This window comes from Podarcis vaucheri, assembly GCF_965113315.1.
Source record: "Podarcis vaucheri genome assembly, chromosome: 2".
NCBI lineage: Eukaryota > Metazoa > Chordata > Lepidosauria > Squamata > Lacertidae > Podarcis > Podarcis vaucheri.
The window spans coordinates 33,382,257-33,402,562 of NC_138760.1; the positions used below are offsets into that span (position 1 = coordinate 33,382,257).

General features: G+C 45.4%; 1 protein-coding gene and 1 long non-coding RNA gene across 2 annotated transcripts; one reads left to right on the plus strand and one right to left on the minus strand.

The window, feature by feature from the left end:
• Nucleotides 1-257: 257 nt before the first annotated feature.
• Nucleotides 258-7,439, plus strand: LOC309526751. The gene is made up of 2 exons (XR_014216908.1): nt 258-3,177; nt 3,916-7,439. It is a non-coding gene; the product is annotated as an uncharacterized lncRNA (long non-coding RNA).
• A 1,413-nt stretch (nt 7,440-8,852) lies between these two features.
• CHMP6 (charged multivesicular body protein 6) lies at nt 8,853-20,118 on the minus strand. Its single transcript, XM_082212907.1, has 8 exons — nt 20,012-20,118; nt 16,227-16,336; nt 14,616-14,703; nt 14,087-14,173; nt 13,935-14,000; nt 13,409-13,489; nt 11,528-11,582; nt 8,853-9,538 (listed from the first exon to the last, which is right to left on the minus strand). The coding sequence occupies exons 1-8, from the start codon at nt 20,072-20,074 to the stop codon at nt 9,486-9,488; spliced, it is 603 nt and encodes a 200-aa protein (XP_082069033.1). The 5' UTR covers nt 20,075-20,118; the 3' UTR covers nt 8,853-9,485.
• Nucleotides 20,119-20,306: the final 188 nt, after the last annotated feature.

A 20,306-nucleotide genomic window follows, 5' to 3' on the forward strand; every position in this document is an offset into this window, starting at 1 on the left:
TTCAGGCTGTTGCCTGCTATCCGCAAGCCTTGGAAGCCCGGTGGGAACTCCCGCCGGGCTCCGAAGGCTTGTGGATATCTGCAGCAGCGCTGCACTCCCTGGGCTTCGGGCTGCTATCCACAAGCCTTCGGAGCCCAGCGGAAACTCCCGCCGTGCTCTGAAGGCTTGCGGATAGCTTCCTGAAGCCTGGAGAGCGGGATAGGACGCACACACATTTTCCCTTCATTTTTGGAGGGGAAAAAGTGCGTCCTATAGAGCGAAAAATACGGTATGTTGGAAGCTGCCCAGAGTAGCTGGGGCAATCCAGTCAAATGGGTGGGGTATTATTATTATTATTGACGTCCCTATTTTCATTGGAGAAATGTTGGAGGGTATGCAGTTTATGACAAATTACCGTATTTTTCCCTGTATAATACTAGGTTTTTTAACCAAAAAATTAGGTTTAAAATTGGGGCTCATCTTATACACAGGTAGCACTGAGGAGTATTTTCTTAATTTGGAGCCCCCCAAAATAGGGGGGCATCTTATACACAGAAAAATAGGTAAATGCAGCAGTCTTAATTTGGACAATCTATTCTGAGTAGTATTCGCATGCACAGATTCAGAAGAAGATAAAAAAAGTGCTGCTCCTCAAGCTGAAAATGGTTGTGATTGCAGGATCTCCACGGCTGCTGCATGAGGCAGCTGCCTCACTCTACCTAACGATAGGGTCATTGCTGCCTAAGGGCAGGCCATCGAGCAGGTGAGGTACAGATATGCCAATATGTCGTGGGGAGTTGGTAGCCACCTGATAAGGGTCTGGCCTTGGATACTTATTCATTTTCATTCAATTTATTACCCACCCTTCATCACATTGGGATACAGCAATTTCAAAGACACTATTTTGAAAAGGTCGGGGGGGGGGGCGAACATTGTCAGAAGAAAAGGGTGAGCCACAAAAACATACATCTCAGTTGTCCAAGCCCAAGGCAAGGTGATGCGTCTTCCGCATATGATGGAAAGTGAAAAATGAAGTTGCTGTAAGCACCTTTGTGGGAAGGGGATTGCACAGTTTTGGGGATTGCACAGAAAAGGCCCTGTCCCAGGCTGCCACCCTCCCCTTAAAAAAAAATATGAGTGGGGGTGTGGAACTACCAAGAGGACCCCCTCTGCTGATCCTAACACCTTAAAGGCTCTGTAGGGAAGGAAGCAGTCTTTCAGATATTTGGGGCCTAAGTTGTTTAGGGCTTTAAAAACTAATGTGAGTATTTTGGATTAGGCTCATAAATAAACTGGCAACCAGGGCAGAGGTTGCATATATTCTAAATGGAAGGTGACCCAGTAATCTGGCTGCTGCATTTGGTGGGGGGGGGCAGTTTAAGTTTTCCATTCATATTCCCCACACAGAGTGCATGACAGTAATCCATCCTGGATGTTCCCAGAGCACAGAGGTTAGGGGTATCGCAGTGGCCAAGTCAGATTTATCCAAAAAGGGAGCATAGCAACAGCAAGGCACTTTTTCATGTATTGCTAGCTTTGCCCACTAGAAGCCATTTCTGTCTTGTCTTTGTTCTGTAGTCACCATGGTTTTCAAGCTCAAGGAACATCTTGTGGTTTGTTTTTTTACCTGCTTCTAGATTTTGCATGCAATTATTTTTTTTAAAAAAAGCTACTCAGCACCAGTTATGCAAACTAGACTAATGCACATAATTCGGCATGAACTGTCACAAAGGCTCAACTATTATAGCTGTGGAAAAAATCCATCCTGTCACCATATGCTATGGTCGGTTCTGTTCATTTCCATGGTGATGCCAACAAGCACATTTTAAATAGTGTTGCAGCGGCACTAGTGTTATCTTGTTCTTGAAGTCTCCACAGAGGCTTCAACCAAACGATGAGAATTTGATTACTGTATTCCTCTTATAAATCTCAGCAGGATCAGTTCATCCTATCTTACACTTGACATGCCACAGAAAGCAGATGGACGAAACTATAACTGGAGGGGAGGTTAGGGCGCCACGTGAAGCTTATATATCATTGGTGAATTTGTCTCTCACACATGTGGGCAGGATAGCTCAGAGACAGCCTCCCACTCTGTACAGATCCACTGCTGATGCTGATGATACCCAGAATGCCCTTTAACAAAAGTTTATTCTTTCTTGCAGCTGTCACTATTAATCTCCAACATCATCTTCTGATGGCAAAGGAGGCATTTATTATTTAGAAAGTCAGACAAAGGTCCTTCCATGTACTCATGTTCCTAACTCCCAGAGATTGGTAGGCTACGCAGAAGGTTAAAGCAAGAGACTGTTTCTCTGAGGCCATGATAAGCAAGAAGTGGCCTCTGAAAGCAGAGCTGGCTTTAGACATTTTCATACCAGAAGCAACATCAAAACACATGTTTTGTTCACCAACGACAGTCCCTATTTCCCAGCACCTTCCCTTGATAAATCTCTTTCGTTATTTTGGCCTTTTTCCCCTTTGGAAATGCCTTACGAAAATTAGTGTTTTGGTGGTTTTCTTCAGAATGTAAATCTCGGGAACAGGGAAACAGATTATCATATTGTGTGCCAATGCAGGCACATGAACACAAAGGCACCACGCTGTGCAAGGCCTCCCAATTTGCACATTGCAGCTGCTGAGCTGTATTTTGGAACTTTTGACAATCTTATTGGGAGTACAATAGATTTTTAACCAAACAAATATCCTCTTCCCATCAGAGACAGGCATTTGCAGATTTTACGACAAAAGACCAAAACCTTCAGCTATGTGTAGTTAGTCAGGGATGGAGGAGACCAGGGCAGTAAAACTTGGGTCAGAGAATATGGGTGCTTGCTGCCCCTATTTCCCTCTGCGAAATGGTGGAGGACTTGAAAATAGCATATTTTCTGTTTTAAAAATCTATCGACATGGAAGTTGGAGGCAAAAAATGACACTCCGACATATTGCCAAATCTGCTTAGATTTCCACCCCCTCCGCTTAGAAGCGTCCCAAAGTCCAAGCCTGAACATATTTTGTGAGCACTGTTAAGACCTGTTTAGACTGGCTTTTGGAGATCTGGCAGAGTTTATTTTAGTGTTGTAATTTTATTAGGTTTCATTGAATTTTAATAGGTGTGGGTATGTGTGTGTTTCTGTCTGAAGCCTTTAGGGTGAGCTGTAAATTTGAATCAATACATGGAATGGGCTTCTAATACAGGTAAGCGAACTTTCTTCAACCTATCTTTCCATTAGGCATGGTTTAAGGGGGAACCACAGTGGAATGTTGCAGAGAGGTTTCCTGATGGCTTTGGTGAAATGCAGCAAATAATATAAGGGAAAAGAATTAGAAAATAGGTATAAGTATTACTTCCTTAGAGACTTCCAAACCTACACTCCCCACACCTTGTATATTAAATTGATTTATAGGCCAGTAAATGCAAAACCTCACATTGCTAAATAGCTCTCCGGGGATCCCTTAGTAAGATGGGAATAGCTTATGCAATTTGCATAATTGGTTGGTTGGATAGGGCTTTTGTTTTTAAAAGTCATGCTCTTTAACTAAGGATAACCAATTTGGGATATTTGGGCAGCAAAAGAATTAAGCGCAAAGGATGCTGAGTTATGTTGCCCACGAGTAAGTGCTCAAGTATGAAGCCATTTTCCCCCTGCTGATATTCCTTTCCTTTCATAGTCTGGTAACTGAAACTGTCTCTGAAAACAAGGGTGCAATGTGTACTCTGGATTGTTATCAAGTGAGCTGGACTTCTTGAGCCTAACCAATGAAGCAAGCTGGTCTTCCCTTTACTGATAGGGTCAATATCTAAAAGGCTCTCAGTGTACTTCCATACAGGTCTACTCAAAAGCAAATCCCAGTGAGTTCAATGTAATTTAACAGCTAAGAAAACTGAGCAAAGTCTCAAATTATGCACCCCTTGCTTAACAAATCATGTTACAGGAAAATTACCTCTCCAGTCATCAAGAGAGTTCTGTTGGGAGAAATTGTTCCTCACATCTGTGGCTGTTCTCCTATGGAGTGCTGAAGAATCCTGTTATTTCCCTTTCTCCCTAACACCTTCGTGAAGCTCCCAAGATCATCCAAAGAACAGGGTTGAAGTGTCATCAACATGCTGACAACACCCAGGCTTCTTTTATATCAGATTCAGATGCTGCTTCTTTCCTGGCGACTGTGGCTGTGTGGGGCAGAGTGGAACAACCTTAGGTGGAATCCAGACAACACAGAGGTAACACTGGTCAGAAATCCACATTAGCTGGAGGAGACCCATCTGTGTTTACCATATCCTGGAAAGACCCTCAATTCCCAGATGGAAACTGTGGCCGGAACTAAATATTTCCCAAGTAAAAAAGATTATCATTGGAGAACAAGGTTTTTGGAACCTATTGCCCATGCTTTTGTCAACATCCAGGTTTGAAACTGAGGAACTTTGAAAGAAACCACTGCTGACACAACACAGCAGCCCATTTGAAGGATATGCAATAACTTATCATTTGCTTCTGGTTACCATTTTTAAGATCATCAACAGCCCAAGCCTCATCTTGTATGTACATTCTAGAAGAATGGACAAAGATTAAGAGACACATTTGCAATTCCTGCTCTGGCCCCACCTACTTTTCTATCTGGCCACATCCACTGAATGAATGTGAGCCCTAACAGTTTTGGGATGATAATACCGTAACATGGGCCTTGGCTTGGGGGGGGGTCCTCATCCCTGCATTAGGAAGAGTTTGCTGCCCCATTGCTGCCCCCTGGAGAGGCCCTGATCCAAGTTTTAACTTAGGATGTATTAACTAGCAAAATGGCACCCATGTTGAGTAGGGTCTATACAGTATTCCTTCCACGGGGGATGTTACCCATTCACTCCCATCCCTGCATTGAGAAGCAAGTCAAAATGTCTTTGTTGACCCAAGCTTTCCAGTTTTCATAGGCATTCAGACTTCTTCAGTTGTATCATTTATTGGTTAGACTACTCTTGTTAATTTGTTAAAGCTTTGCCATAGTTTGAGTGGAAGCTACTCTGGTTTTACACAGAAGGGTGGGTTATAAAATCTACATACCTGTCAATACTTTTCTTGCCCTATGACTGGCTAATTTAGGAATGTGGCCTAGTTTATTTTGTCTTGACACAACCCCCCCCTTTCCTGCCTTTAAGAGTATAGACTATAAGCAGCAATAAAATAAAATATACCAAGCTTCTGCAAGATTCCTTGCAGTTATCTGTGAGAAGGAACTTGCAGGGTGTGGTAGTACTGGAAGCTGCAGTATAGAATGATCTTTCCCTCATCAGCTGCCTTGGTGTACCCCAGAGTCTGTACTTGCTCTAATTTGATGGTGTTTGTAAACTCTAGCACTCAATACAACATACCAGGGACAGGTAAGGTTGAACAATGGAAGGAATCTCTATTGGTCTGAGGGAAACAACATCTCAGTCATCCTTCAATGGAAATTGTAGCTTCTCTAGAAAAGCTAAAGAGATAATGGAACATCAACCAGGGGTGGGAGGGGTGTTGGGAAGCTGCGGCTTTCCAGATGTTGCTGGATTCCAACTTGAATCATCAATAGCTACACTGGCAATGCTGTCTGAGGCTGTTGGGGGCTAGTAGTCCAATAACACCCAGATGACCACAAGTTCTTCACCCCTGGTCCCCACCCTGAATCTAATTGTGGGTGGTTGACTGCTTCAATGCTCCAAAAACTTCATTTATCTAGAGCAGGGGTAGGGAACATCTGGCCCTCCAGATGCGGTTGAGCTACAGACACCCCATCATCCCTGACCACTGACCATGCTGGCTGAGGCGGATGGGAGCTGGAGTCCGAGAACAAATAGTGTCGCAGGTTAGCCACTCCTGATCTATAAGGCAGGCTAGGAGTTCAGAAAAGCCATTCTGTTTTTTTAAAACCCACAGAAACGCTGATTTGGCCAATACCTGAGCAAAATCCTCTCCCTGCTTTCCTTCTCCCAGTAGCCCAGTATTGCACTGGGTTGGCATAGAAACCACATCAGGGCCAGGCACCACACAGCAGCAGTTACATAAGCTCAAGGAAGGAAAGGAGGAAATAAAAATAAAGAAGCAACTCTTCTTAAGGAAGATGCACGGAGGCCACAAGGGATAACTAGCTCAGGAGGAAAGGTGCCCACTCACACAGAGTTTAAAAGGCAGCAACTCCCTGAAGTCAAGGCAGCGGGAAGAACATCCATATCAAGCTGATATCTAGCAGAAGCACTGGTCCCTTGTGGACAACTTTTGAGTAATGCTCTGTTTAGAGTCTTGCCACTTGCGTAATGGTTGCTAAACTTTGGTCTCTTCCATGTGAAGAGTTTTATTCCCAGGAACACCTAAGAAAAAAAGAAAACCCAGTAATTTCTTTTCTTCTCTGTTTTGAGACTGCCAGCCCCTGGGGGGGGAGGATGCTTCGTGTGGAGCACAACTCCTTGGGGCAGGGAGAGAAAGTTCTGGACCCGGAGGGATAAAAGCACCAGCAGATGGGAGGGACACTCATTGTGGCTTTTCCTCCCCACCAAAAAGGCAGACCCACTGCATAAAAACAAAAACAAAAGACAGGCTGACATTAACACTCTTACCTGTGTCCCTTCCTTCTGTAGCTCCAGTTTCAGTCTCCCCAAAGGCTACCAACAATGCCATGGAGTAGTTCAGCTGCTCTTTAACAAACCAGCAAGTCAAAACCGCCCCTTGCATACATTCTAGAACAGGAAAGTGCCATTCACAATCCTCTCCTTAACTTTCTAACCAACAAGAATTCTTTCAGAAAGACCCTTCCCGCTCCATAAGAGCAATCCTAGGAAGCCAACATTCTCTATACGTTTCAGGTCCCAAGGTGGGGTGGCGTGGGGGGGAAGTGCATTGGCGGCTGATGGAGGTATGCGACTGGACACCAGAGACTGAAGGCGTCAGAAACACTTTATTGCTGCTACCCTGAACTGCTCCTGCTTGCTTTACTATTTGAGGAACTGCACAGAGATTCAGCCAAGAAATGGAAATTTTTGACTCACGCGCAGGAAGCGGAGAGTTTGGAGAGGCTGGGCAGCAGCCCTAATCTTACCCGGCTTTAGCCAAAGATGTCACCGACTGGGGATATTGCAGAGGGAAGCTGTTTAGTTAGCACTGTGGCTACTCTCTAAGGCCACTTTACATATCTGCAGTCCTTACTCTCCTATGGAGCTGGCAGGCTCTTTCGCTGGCTTTCTTTCCTGTACTTCTTGGCAGTGAAGAAGAGGAAGAAAAACGCACTCCCGTTAATTTCCCCTGGGCACTGAGCTACCTAGTTAACTGGGCGCAATGGAGCCTACTGGGGATCCCTGTAGGGGAGCTGAATGCTTCTACAGTACCCTTGATACCAATGAGAAAGTCCTGCTCTTCCTTGAGAAGCAGGCCTTAGCATTTGCTCACAAATGTAGTAACAATCAATCAATGACAGCAGTCCACAGCAACTAAGAAGTTAAAGCCAGAGAATGTTTGTTCTCAGCCACAGTGATGGAACAGGTAAGGGTAGGACTGCCACCTGGTGAACAAAGTGAATACAGCAGTACTGAGACAGAATTGGCAACAGACAAACTAACTTGTAAGAAATCACAGAACACTTCCCGTAATTGTTTGTCTCCCAGATGTAAAGGCTGGTCGAATGGTCTTTGAGCACATTATATAGAAAGGATGACTTAAGTGTGAACCATGAACTCAATCCGATCCACTGCTCAGCCTTCCTAATGCTAACAAAGAGTGCCTAGGTGGGGGAAGGTCTAGGTGCCGCTTTAAGGACCACTATCAAGCAGCTCCCTCTCCCTGTGAATGGTAATGGGCAAGTGCTAGCAGAGGACTTTGAAGACGAGCCATTCAGGGTTCTTTGCAGCAGCAAAACAGGCAGGGCCTTGGTCAAAAACCCACTGGGGGGAAACCACTACATTCGAAGAAGCTTGAATCCCAGGAGCCTGAGGATACAATTCCACTCACTAGCAAGGCGGTTTGGGGAAGGGTTCAGATAGAAAGTGGGGTCAACCAGAGGAAACGTTTATCAGCTCTGAGCTGTAGACCCCAGACAGTGGCAACCTCTACTACTTCTGTATGTAGAATGAGCCTTCAATATCATTCTCCTCCCACCCACCCCCACTGCATCAACCCATCCAACCGCTCAGCCACGGTTGGCCCCCATCTTAGCGGGTCCTGCGGGTCGTGCTCAGCACAGACCAGCTGGCTCTCAAAAGGCAGTAAGTCTGGGATACATGTTTGGTGGGCTGCAACTGTGAAAGCAGGTCGGACCCACAGGTTCCTGAAGCCGTGTGATCTGGGGCAAAGTCTTCGACATCCTTTTAAGGGCAAGGAGGCCATCAGAACGAACTGGGATCCAGCCCTTTCTAGCATTCAGGAGGGGGGCAGGGAAGCACATTCAGGTCTTCTATAATTATGAGGTAAGCAATACTTAGCCCCACTGGCTTCCCGTGTTCCTGACTGCTCCATACAAGAAGAGAGGAAAAGCAGACACGGCAGGCAGCCTTCACCTCTGAGAAAAGGCGATCTGCCTCCTGTCTCAGCCCATTTCACAGCTGCGATAAGCTGGGAAGGGCAAGATTAATCAAGAAGCTGCTTGATTTGCAACTTCCAAACCCCTCTCCTGTTGAGAAGTTTCAGCTGAAACAGTGTTCAGCTCTTCACACCATGGATTTGTTAAGGAAGAAAAAGGAAGGGGGAAACAGGATGCCTGTATAGGATTTCAGGAATTAATCCATAGCAAGCACTTTTTATAGATTCCTATCCCTGTAGGAAACAGGCCTTCAGTTTTCTGAAATCAAGGCCAGCAGCCTCGCATCGCTACCTGGTGGTGCATAGAACTATTAACTGCATTTGTCTCAGAAGCACACTGGACACGGGGTAATCTTCTTGTATTTCCACTACCACGTCAGCACAAGCAATTGTTGCTACCATTGGAAGTGACGCTCCCATCTCAGCATCAAGCTAGCAAGGTCTAATTCAGGTACAGGCCAAAGTTCCGTAAATTCCATTCTTTCCAAAAAAAAAAAAACAAAGGAGAAAAAAGAGAGAGAGAACCCATTCAAAAAGCCAGAGAACTGGAGAGAGGCAAGTGAAGAGGAAGGCCAAGAGGGTTCCCAGCAATTCTTCCCGCACGGTAGCAGAAAGCTCGTAGCTTTTCACAGCGCCCACAAGCTCAAAAGGGCACCATGGGGCTTAGGCAGAGTTAGCAAGAGGCTGTGCTGGCGTCTGAGGCAGGTCTGCAGCTGACATCAGGTCTGTAGAAAGCATTTGGCTTGAAGGGTTTTGAGAGTCACCATTTAATCCAGTTTACGTTACAAAAAAAGGAGTGTGCACACTACAAAATAATCTTGATATGGGATATTAACCAGTTTACAGCTTCCATTCTGTGCAGGAAACCTGCTCCAGCGTGGCTGTTCAGAGCCAATGGGACACCACGGAAGCCTCTTGCACCCTAGGCATGCTGGGAGTCCAGGACAGCCTGCAGGGATCCCCCAGGAAATGGAGTTAAGATGCAGCCACCAGTTCTGGCTTTGGTTTGACTCTGGCCGGCGATGTTTCTGTAAATAGAAGGAAAAGGGAAGGAGTTAACTTTCTCAGCTGGAGTTAGAGCTAACCAAATTCAGACCAATGGTTTATCTAGTCTTACAACTGGTCTGCCTTGCTACCTGCTCCCTTCAGAGGAGACAATGGAGATGCCATGCAAGCAAACACTCCCAAACTCACAGCAACATCTCTCAAACCTATCTTCATGTTTGAGGGAAGACTGCGATTTTCCATTTGAAATGCACCTGAATGTCTGTATACTTGTGCCAAGAGCAGGAACACTCCCTGCCACTGCCCTGATACAGTTCTACACCTTGTATGTTCTAAGGGCGGCCAACAAGGAAGTTGAGATAGTACTTTCCCCAAATCTCTCTGGAGAGGCTAAGCCTGAGGGCAGGAGAGTTCTGAAGCTTTACTCCTCAGCTGATGAGAACAACTGCACTGTACATGCCCACTTCAGGTCCAGCCCCAGCCTTTATAAAAGGAGGTAGAGACAGTGGTAAGGTATATTGAAGTTTATGTCACAACAGCAACTGGGCCAAACTGCACCGCATACAAGTTTATTACAGGAGGCGGAGGCAAGAGATTCTGCAGAGAAAAATGAAACTACTACAGTACCAACAAGTGAGGATATTCTTCCAAGTTGTGGAGGATATGATATAACACTATACTGGCTAATATATCGTGTGCCTCCTCCTCGAGAGGTCCAGAGGGTGGCAACACGAGAATGGGGCTTCTCTGCAGTCTGTGGAATGCTCTCCCCTGGGAAATTCACCTGGCGCCGTCATTATACACCTTTAGGCCCCAGGCAAAAACATTCCTTTTTAACCAGGCCTTGGGTTGACCTGATCAACATCCCATACCCTTTTAAAATGTGGCTCTTTTGGGGAGTGTATTATTGGGTTATTGCTTTTATTTTTATTTTATATACTGTGATCTTTTTATGTGAACCACTCAGAGACCTCTGGGTATAGGGTGGTATACAAATTCTATAAATAATAATAATAAAAAAAAATAATAAAGGCAGCTTTTGTTATTTGTTTCTTTAGAGGTCCAGGAATCTGTATGGCTTACACATTGATTGCTGAGTGCTCCCTATGCCCTATATAACTTCCAGTTCCCAAGCCAGTCATTTTTGTACACCGATGGCTGCTCACCTCCACTCCCCACAAGTCCACTACCTTGTATTTCAGATTGAGTTTGTTTTTAAACACCCAAACCAAACACCAGTTGTATGGCTACAACAGGGTTTTCAACCAGAGCTTGGCCTCCTTTTTTTGTCTTGTTCAAACATCATCTGTACCATGAATCCACTCTCCCCACCCTCCTCATACTGGGATAGTGCAACCGATCTAACTTACAGTTGTTGTGAGAATTATAGGGACGCAGGTGGCACTGTGGTCTAAACCACAGAGCCTAGGGCTTGCCGATCAGAATGTTGGCGGTTTGAATCCCCGTGACAGGGTGAGCTCCTGTTGTTCAGTCCCTGCTCCTGCCAGCCTAGCAGTTTGAAAGCACGAATTGCAAGTAGATAAATAGGTACCACTCCGGCGGGAAGGTAAACGGCGTTTCTGTGTGCTACTCTGGTTCGCCAGAAGTGGCTTAGTCATGCTAGCCACATGACCTGGAAGCTGTACGTCGGCTCCCTCGGCCAGTAAAGTGAGATGAGCGCCGCAACCCCACAGTCGTCCGCGACTGGACCTAACGGTCAAGGGTACCTTCACCTTTACCTTTAATACACATGAAGGTCTTTGGACCTTTTAAAGCACTCTACAAATGTCAAGTGTTGTGCTGTAGCATGATTACATACAGTAAAGCTTTGGTGGAGTCTGACATAGTCAGTGCTCTAGAGCTGCTTTAAGAGCGCTCTGCGGAGTTGGTGCTTGAATATCACCTGCCAACCTTATTCTTAAACCTCCCATGTGCCACGTGATTCATGCAGGCACAACCAAAAGCACAAGCCTGCACAACTGAGGGAAAGAAAACAAGACGGACAACGCTACCTGGGATCTTTTCTGGGAGAGGCTCTGATGGAACCTCTGGAAGATCTATCTGTTCCTGCAAGAAAAGAAGTCACACTGTGAAACAAATGTTCTGGGGATAACAAGCAACTCTAAACCAGAACTTCCAAGCGCATAGGAAGGAGTGCTGCTCCCTGTACCACCTCAGAAGCTGAGAATTTGGCTGGGCTCTAGAGCTTTGGTTCTGGGTTACTAACAAGATTCTAGAAGCACTTTCGCTTCCTTGGTGAGTTACCCTGATTAATCATGTTGGGTGGCAGCTATTGCTCTGGGAATACAACTGTGTCAATCTATTATTCATTTATTTAATGGATTTATAGCCCATTTTGAGAAAGTCCTCCACAACACGACTTATATCATGTTTACAATACGGAATCAACATTAACCGTGGAATCAATGCCAGCAACAGGACCACAATCCAAATTCCAATAAGCAGCTGCTCTCTATGAGTCACATTAAAAGCTTTGGAAAAGAGAACGGTCTTTAAGTCCTCTTTAAAGGATACAAGAGATGGGGTCTGTCTGATCTCCAAAGAATCAAATTCCGTAACTGCAGGGCCACCATTGTGCCCTAGTCTGAGCACCTGCCAGCTTGATTGCTTTCACCGGCAGACACTGAAGCAGGTTACCCAACAAAGATCTCAGGATATGTGAAGGGCAGTATGAGTGTACGTAGTCCTTTAAGTAACCCACTTCCAGACAGCTCAGGGCTTTAAAGGTAATAACCAGAACTCTGAATTGGTTCTGCAAAAGCTTTGGCAGCCAGTGCAACTGTTACAAAACCATTTATGTTCTGATTGCCTGGCACCCACCAGTAATCAGGGGACCACATTTTACACTTGCTGCAGTTTATAGTATGCTCATCTGTGCACTCTGATAAGCAATGGAATTTTGTGGAAAGCATCAAAAGATTAATATTTTGAATGCTTTACAATCACCACCAGACCGGTGGTAGAGCTGGATATTAGGCAGCAGGGGTTCCACAATTTTTGGCTTTGGCGGTCAACCCAAAAATTAGGATCACCAGGACCCTGCCACTCTCCTAGCATCAGACCTTGCTACACGAGGTCAGGGGACAATCCGTTATCCACTTTTCCATTTCCAAGCTTTTGTAGTTTTGGGGCTGTATTTCTTACATGACATCTGAATTAGAGGAGGTTGTGCACTGGTGCTTGGATGCAGCAGTGGGATGGATGAGGGAAAATAAGCTGAGCTTGAACTCCGGCCGCACAGAGACACTGGTTCCTGTGTGCAAGAAACTGATCAATTGCCTGCCCTGGATGGGTTTGTTGTCATATCGGGCAGATGACCCAACCATTCGCATAAACTGACATTTATTGTATGAACATAGTCTAATGGCTCAAAGTGAAGTTCCATCCCTTCTAAGAAGGGAACCAAAGTTATATAGGAGGAGGAGCAGGCCAGAATCTCCACCAGATTGCATCCACGGAAGTAGCTGGGGACACATGAATCTTCAGACACTAGTGTGGAAGAATCTTTCATTTGAAGGCGAAGAAAACAAAGGGTAAACCAAGGAAACATGTTGTAAAATTTATTCAATACTGGCAGTATCCAGCATTAGTGATACTCAGTGAACTTAAGCCCATACATTTCAATAGGTCAGCTCTGAGTATGACTTGGTTGGGTATCACCATCTTTGTTTTTAAGCCTCTCTGGGAAGATTGGGCTGACCACTTCAAGGCTTCAGAAGACATAAATGCAAGGCAGCTATAATAAGGACCCCTTATTACCTGCCAGGTATATGGGATGGATAATCCCCTCATCCCCTCACGTGAGATGAAAAATGTCCACTGCAAAATGTAGCCCGACAATGAATTACCAGTGTTGCTGATGAAACACTCACCTGAGTGATGGCATCTAATTCTGCTAAAATGGCATCTTCATCTTCTACAGTGAAGCTGCCAGCCAGCATTTCATCTATTTGCTGCAAAGGAAAAGGGCAGAATGCATGGTGAACACCAGAAGAGCACCATATCCTTAAGAATTGTAAGATGGAAACACCTATGGGTCGGTGTAACATAGGAACATAGACCCAAAGCTACAAAATACTCCGCTGAAACCCAGCCACTTGGCACTCAAGCTATATTCAACTCCCTCCCTCTTTCTATGAGTGTCTTCTTGACATGAACAAATGTCATCTCTGACCTGTTTTAAGGTGCAATGACGAAGAACAGTTTAGTCTCAAGGTTTGCAATGCAATATGTTAAAGCAAAATAGGGTCTCCACTCCTTTTCATAAGCAATTTAGTTGGCACGATTGAAACACTTTCAAGCATCCAAGTAGTTGGAATTGCTGTCATACAAATATAAGAATGAAGCAGTGCAATGGTTAAAAGGATCTCCATGATGATACACAGGGACAATACATACCCTCTGGTATTCCACAGCTTCCTGGGTTTCATCCATGATCCTTTCCACTTCTTCTATTGACATAACCTACAGGAAAAGAAGGTTGGTCAGAAGAGATGTCCCAACCAGTGTCCCATATGAAATAGTCCCAAGGACCCTGGGCTCACACTCACCTGGTGCATCTTATTTAAACACTCATTACCAATTTTGAGGCCCTCAATCACTTTCATCTCAATTTGTGTGAATTCAATATCCTGGACCTGAAGGAAACAGAAGTCAACAGAGGGGGTCAGCGAGTGCTGCATTTCATCAATATGTAGTATGGAGAGTAGACAACCACAGCCACAGTAGACAGTATGTTCTACATTCCATGGACCACCATAGAGCCAAATGGAAGAGGAACAGACAAAACTGGCTTGCAGAACACTGCAACACTGGCCAATATTACAGCTTAAAACATGACATAGCATTCGGAGCTCAGCAAAAAACAAAACAAAACAAAAACAAAAAACAAAAAACCCAACCCAAAACAAAACAAAATACCACTTTAAACATTCATGGTGTAATCCAATATGTCCAACTAATGCTAAGTACTAAGATAGCTTGAATTAGAAGTTAAGCACAATTAAACAAAATTTAGCAGCATACAGATATGACAGCTGTAAAAGCCCTGAAAACAATGACATTGGATGCCTCCATTACCATGCGTTCCAGGTTGCTAATTTGGTTTTCTGTCTTGTCTAGCAGTTGCTCTTGATACCGTTTTTTCTTCAGCAGAAACTTTGCTTTCCTAGGAGGAGAAAAAAGCACTGGCTGTAGAAAACAATCCTTCAGACCAAAGTCATTTCTGCCTTGCCTTTCTGATCTTGATTTTTTTAAAATAATAATAAAAAACGTTGATTCCAATATTCTCAGAAGCAAGGAATAAGTTAAAGATGGTCAGATAGGCTACCTCAGATCCAGAAGTCCCATTTTTAGTCATTATGGCCAGCAATAACTAATATGTATATTCTTTACTTACTTGATCCTTAAAATTTTTTATTAAAGCTCACAGCCATCTCAATATTTAATTTTTCAATTATTAATTTTGCAACATGTGAAGTGCTTCCTTCTGTCTGACTGCAGGCTTAGGGCAATCCATTTCATTAGATGCCTAAGTCCTGGCATTGTGAGAAAGATTCATTATTTCTCTGCTGGTTGTGTCACATGAATGAAGCTGCCCATTATGTGACCGATCATCAAAAGGACTCCTCTCTCCAGCAGGATGCAATAAAGGAACGTTTTAAGAACGCTCAGTAGTACCAGTTTAGAAATTTTAACAACGCTTATACAGCTTCAAATCACTCTTCTCACTGGAGTTAGGAGCACAGGAAGTGGCCTTATACAAAGTCAGAACAGTCTATACCAGGAATGGGGAACCTGTGGTCCTCCAGATGTTGTTGGGGTTATTTCCATCATTCATATACAATGCCCATAGTTTCTTGGACCAATAGATATGCTAGATCAGGCATAGGCAAACTCCAGCCCTCCAGATGTTTGGGACTACAATTCTCATCATCCTTGACCACTGGTCCTGTTAGCTAGGGATGATGGGAATTGTAGTCCCAAACATCTGGAGGGCCGGAGTTTGCCTATGCCTGTGCTAGATGATGGGAATCAGAGTCCTACAACATTTGGAGGGCCACTGGTTCCCCACCCTGGTCTACTCTCACAGGCAGGATTAATTCCTTGCCCTATCTGGCCATGCCAGAGATTGAAACTGGGACCTTATGCAGGCTACTCCACTGAGCTACAGCCTTTCCCTTATGTGTTATATTAATTCCTGGTACATTTAGTCCCAAGGTAGCTCCTAGCCACGCCATGTTTCACTAGAGATGCCGAGGACTGAACCTGGAACCTTATGCATGAAAATATTCATTTTAGCACTGCGTTATTATGCAGGCGGAGCCAAGGTAGTTAGAACACTTCACCAGCAACAACAGTATTCAGCTTAAATATTAAACCATGGCCAGTCAGAGACTTAAGGTTTCTACATGATGCACCTCAATTTCCTCCAGGGATGCATTTGTAAAGAAAGCTTCCCATAGGCAGTTTCTTCAAGCGTGGAAGTAAATGCTTCACATGTTGTAATAATGGGAATCATTCAGCTGTTATCAGTGGAATGCAATATGTCAATTCAAGCTTTTCCCATACAAGAGAGCCCACAGAGGCAGTTGTGGTTCATCTCACTGAGAAGACCTTGACTTTCTGAACCAGCCCATAAACTGAACACCTCCGTATGGAAAGGGTGCAAAGTGACTTGGAATGACTTACTCTTTCTTGCCATCTTTTAATAGTTGCCGAGCAAAAGCCCTCTCCCGCTCCAGCTGCAGCGATATCCTTTTCTGATATTGCTTTAGTTTGTCCCGCTGCTGTTTCAGTTGCTACAGGAGAAAATAAATTGGCCATTAGAAGGTGCACCAGCAAGCCTTGCTAGGATGACCACTGGAAAAGAGAAACCAAAATCTCCCTTTAAGGCAGACCTGCTTATAAGCCCAGCAGCCTGATCCCTCAAACCTACTTTGTTATTCCCATTTTTGGCTTGCTGCAAAAACAGCAGAAGAAGCTGAAAAAGTTCCACCTTGCAAAGTTAAACACCAACTCGCTGCCTTTGGCTCTCAGGTACGACACATCATACCTCATGGGAGAGGTGGGGGAGAGACAATAAAAGTTTGAGAGTGTTTTACCATGTGTTTCCTCCTTCAAGTTGGTCAAATTGCTTTTGCTCTCAGGCCGCAGCACAATGAAACTAGCAGCATCTATCTGATGATATTCCAGGCTTACAAAACAGTATGTGGAATTCAGATTTGGGGCACAATGTTCAGCTAGTGGAGAATGGGGGTGTTGTATTCCCAGGGCAAAAGCTAGTGGAGGGGGGATGTTCAGCTAGATGTGAAACCTTTGGCACTCCAGATGTTGCTGGACTCCAGTTCTCATCATCCTTGATGATTGGCCATGCTAATAACTAAAAGGCCGTGGGTTTCTCACCACTGAGCTGCACACTGGGCATTTATACCTTTTGTTAGTATGCAAACTAGGGACACGGGTGGTGCTGAGAGTTAAACCACAGAGCCTAGGGCTTGCCGATCAGAACGTTGGCAGTTCAAATCCCCGCGACGGGGTGAGCTCCCGTTGTTCGGTCCCTGTTCCTGCCAACCTAGCAGTTCGAAAGCACGTCAAAGTGCAAGTAGATAAATAGGTACCATCCAGTGGGAAGGTAAACGGCATTTCCGTGTGCTGCTCTGGTTCGCCAGAAGCAGCTTAGTCATGCTGGCCACATGACCCGGAAGCTGTGTGCTGGCTCCCTCGGCCAATAAAGCGAGATGAGCGCCGCAACCCCAGAGTCGGTCAAGACTGGACCTAATGGTCAAGGGGTCCCTTTACCTTTATCTTTTTAGTATGCAAACTAAATGAGACTATTAAGAACTAAATGAAAAAGTTGGCAAGCAGCTGGTTTTAAGTAAGAACTGTATTAAGGCAAAGACCCTCCCTTCAGTAGTTAAGGGACAGACACAATGCGATCCTTTACTGAGTACAGTTCCAATTCTGATGGCTACATCTAGCTTTTGACACTTCTACATTATTAGGGGCACCCTAAATATTAGAATGGATACTGCAGAGTAACCCTGAGACTCTGAACTTAAATTCAGTGCTGAATGCAAATCTTCAAAAACGTGACAAGTGAGTAGCCACAATGTTCTGTTTCTCGGTTAATGTTGTTCAATGTCTTTATAAATGTCTTGGTTGAAGGAACTGAGGGGGTGCTTATCAAATATGCAGATGACACCAAACTGGGAAGGGTAGCTAATACTGCAGAAGATGGAATCGGGGTTCAATTGACCTTAACAGATTGGAGAACTGGACCAAAAAAGAATTTCAGTAGGGAGAAATGTAAGGTTCTGCACTTAGTCAGGAAGAACCATCTGCACAGAGGCTGGGTGTTAGGTATGATCTAGGTATGCACTGCAGGAGGTTGAACTAGCTGACCCCACCACCCGGGCTCCCTTCCAACTCTACAGTTTTATGATTCTATGATAGGGGATCCTGAGTGGAGCCGATCACTGCTGAAAGTGAGGCTGGCAATGGATGCCAAGATAGGAAGCATTTTCAAATGTGCTTGGAGAAAAATGCAGAAAACAAAGCCACAGCTGGAATACACCAGATGCAGTGGCGAAATAAAGTGGTGTGATGACAAAGCAGCCAGTCCCTAGTATCTCCAGATAGGGGCTGTCTGAAATCCCGGAGAGCTGCCACAAGTCTATATACACCAGGGATGGGGAACCTGTGGCTCTCCAGATGTTGCTGGGACAACATGGTTAGCATGTTGGATGGTCCAAGATTATGGGAGCTGGAACCCAACATCTGGTGTGCCACAGGTTCCCCATCTCTGGTGCAGTTCAAGGAGTTGGAATGTGACAGGCTGCACACAGGCTCTTTGTGTTGAAAACCCTGGTCTTTCTGACACTCAGAAAACTCTTCCACACTATAGACATGGTATTCAATCATTTACAGATACCATGGGAGCACAATCCTAAACATGCTTGTTCATAAGTCACTAACAGTTCAAAGGGAATTGAGAATGCAATCCTACTCCCTTCTCCATGTTGATGAATGGGGGTGGGTGAGCAGGATGGCACACAAAATCCTCTCCATCAGCAGGAGAAAGCACTGTGGGGGTGGGTGTCTCTAATGTAGTGGAGGCCTCAGCTTTCTCCATACTCCTGGAGATTGTTCTGCCACTAGCAAAGGGTTCTGAAAACTTTTTAGTAACTGTGTTTAGGATGCAGTTTGCACAAGGGCTCTCCTATTTCACAAACTATGGCCAAGGATAGGGAACACATTTGTGGCTAAGATACTGACCTAGATATTCCAGCTCTATATAAATGATCATCCAGTGGTAACAGGGCATCTAAAGACTTCACCAGACAGAGCTCCCATCATTCCCAAAGCACTGTGACTTTATCCCCTCAGTCTGGGGGCATCTTATTTCAACCTCGAAACTTCTCATTCTACATAGTGTGCTACTATTTTATATTAGCCTTCTAAATGAAACCCCCCCCCCCAAATGACGAGTCTGGATTTCTATCCTGGCTGCGAAGAAGGGAGAAGCATAGTGCTGATAATGACATGGTTGCAGGTTTGATCCGTGTATACGACAGCTGCATATTCTTGCATTGCAGGGGGGTTGGACTAGATGATCCACAGGGTCCCTTCCAACTCTGATTCTATGATACTCCTCCGCAGACAGTAAGGAAATGCAGGCAAATAACCTCTTCGGTAGTGGTTTTTATAACAGACTGGTGGAAGAGAGGCAGCACAACCGGAGACAGCACAACCTGTCCCTCTCCCAGCAGCTTGGTCATGGGCAAATAGGCTTTCCTTCCTCCACAGCTTGCCCGGGAACTAGGCAGGCTGGCAGATGGAGCATTGTAGCCCCTTCTCCAACAGCCTGACCCCGCGAACTCGCCTGCATGCAATTCCTGGTCACCTATGGCTGGTACTAAGCAAGCTGCTAAATTCAAGGCTGATTTTTTTCTATAGTGCTTTGCTGGCTCTTAAATACCCGCCTGGGAGTATTTCCACCTGACTGCCAAAGTAATCCTGAACACGACAGCCACCACCACGACTTCCGTTCGTTTGCTCGGGTTTCTTTCTTTTTCTTTTTAGAGAGAGAAACAGAAAGTGTAGCCAGTCCGAAGAGAAGCCAAAGTTCTTCTTTCAACTTTCAACAGCTGTGTTAAGAAAGAGATCTTTGGCTTCCCCACCCCATTTAGGAGAAACAGCACCTGCCAAAAATCACTTTTCTCTCTCTCTCTCCCCCCCCCCCTTAAACAAACTGCCGAAAAATAAATAAATACAGGGGAATTGGGCATGTCACAAACATGGGTCTACGTGGGATAAATGCGGGTCCGGGCTCTGCCAAGACACAGGGGCTCCTTTGCAGCACACATTTGCTGGCTACCTTGCAGCCTTTTGCACTCAAGTCACAGCAACCTGCTCCTGCTCCTGCAGCCGCCGCCGCCGCCTTCCCTGCCTCCCAGCCCCTTCTTTGCTCTCACCAGCACGGCCTTATCTTGCTCGGTGACCCGGCTCCGCCGCTTGCGCCCGAACAGATTCCCCATCGCCCCGGCCCCGCCCGCGCGGCCCTGGCCTACATTGGCCCCACCCCGGCCCCCTCGGCTTCCGTACGGCGGCCGCGGAGGCTCCCGCTTTGCCGGAACGCAAACGCGGAAAAGAGGCGAGGAGCAAAAGTGACGGCTTTGGCTCATAGAGCTAAGGAAAAAATTAGAGGAGTCCGTCGCCGCCGCGTTTCCTTTGTAGGGAGCTTCCGGGTGGTCATACAGACTAGCTCGC

What these genes read in the sequence shown, in the direction of transcription:
- CHMP6 (XM_082212907.1), bottom strand. Translation starts at nt 20,074, where the DNA reads ATGGGGAATCTGTTCGGGCGCAAGCGGCGGAGCCGGGTCACCGAGCAA. An exon ending in TTAAAAGATGGCAAGAAAGA is followed by an intron (nt 14,704 to 16,226) that starts GTAAGTCATTCC and finishes TTCTCCTCCTAG; the next exon opens with GAAAGCAAAGTTTCTGCTGA. An exon ending in AATTAGATGCCATCACTCAG is followed by an intron (nt 11,583 to 13,408) that starts GTGAGTGTTTCA and finishes CTTTTCTTGCAG; the next exon opens with GAACAGATAGATCTTCCAGA.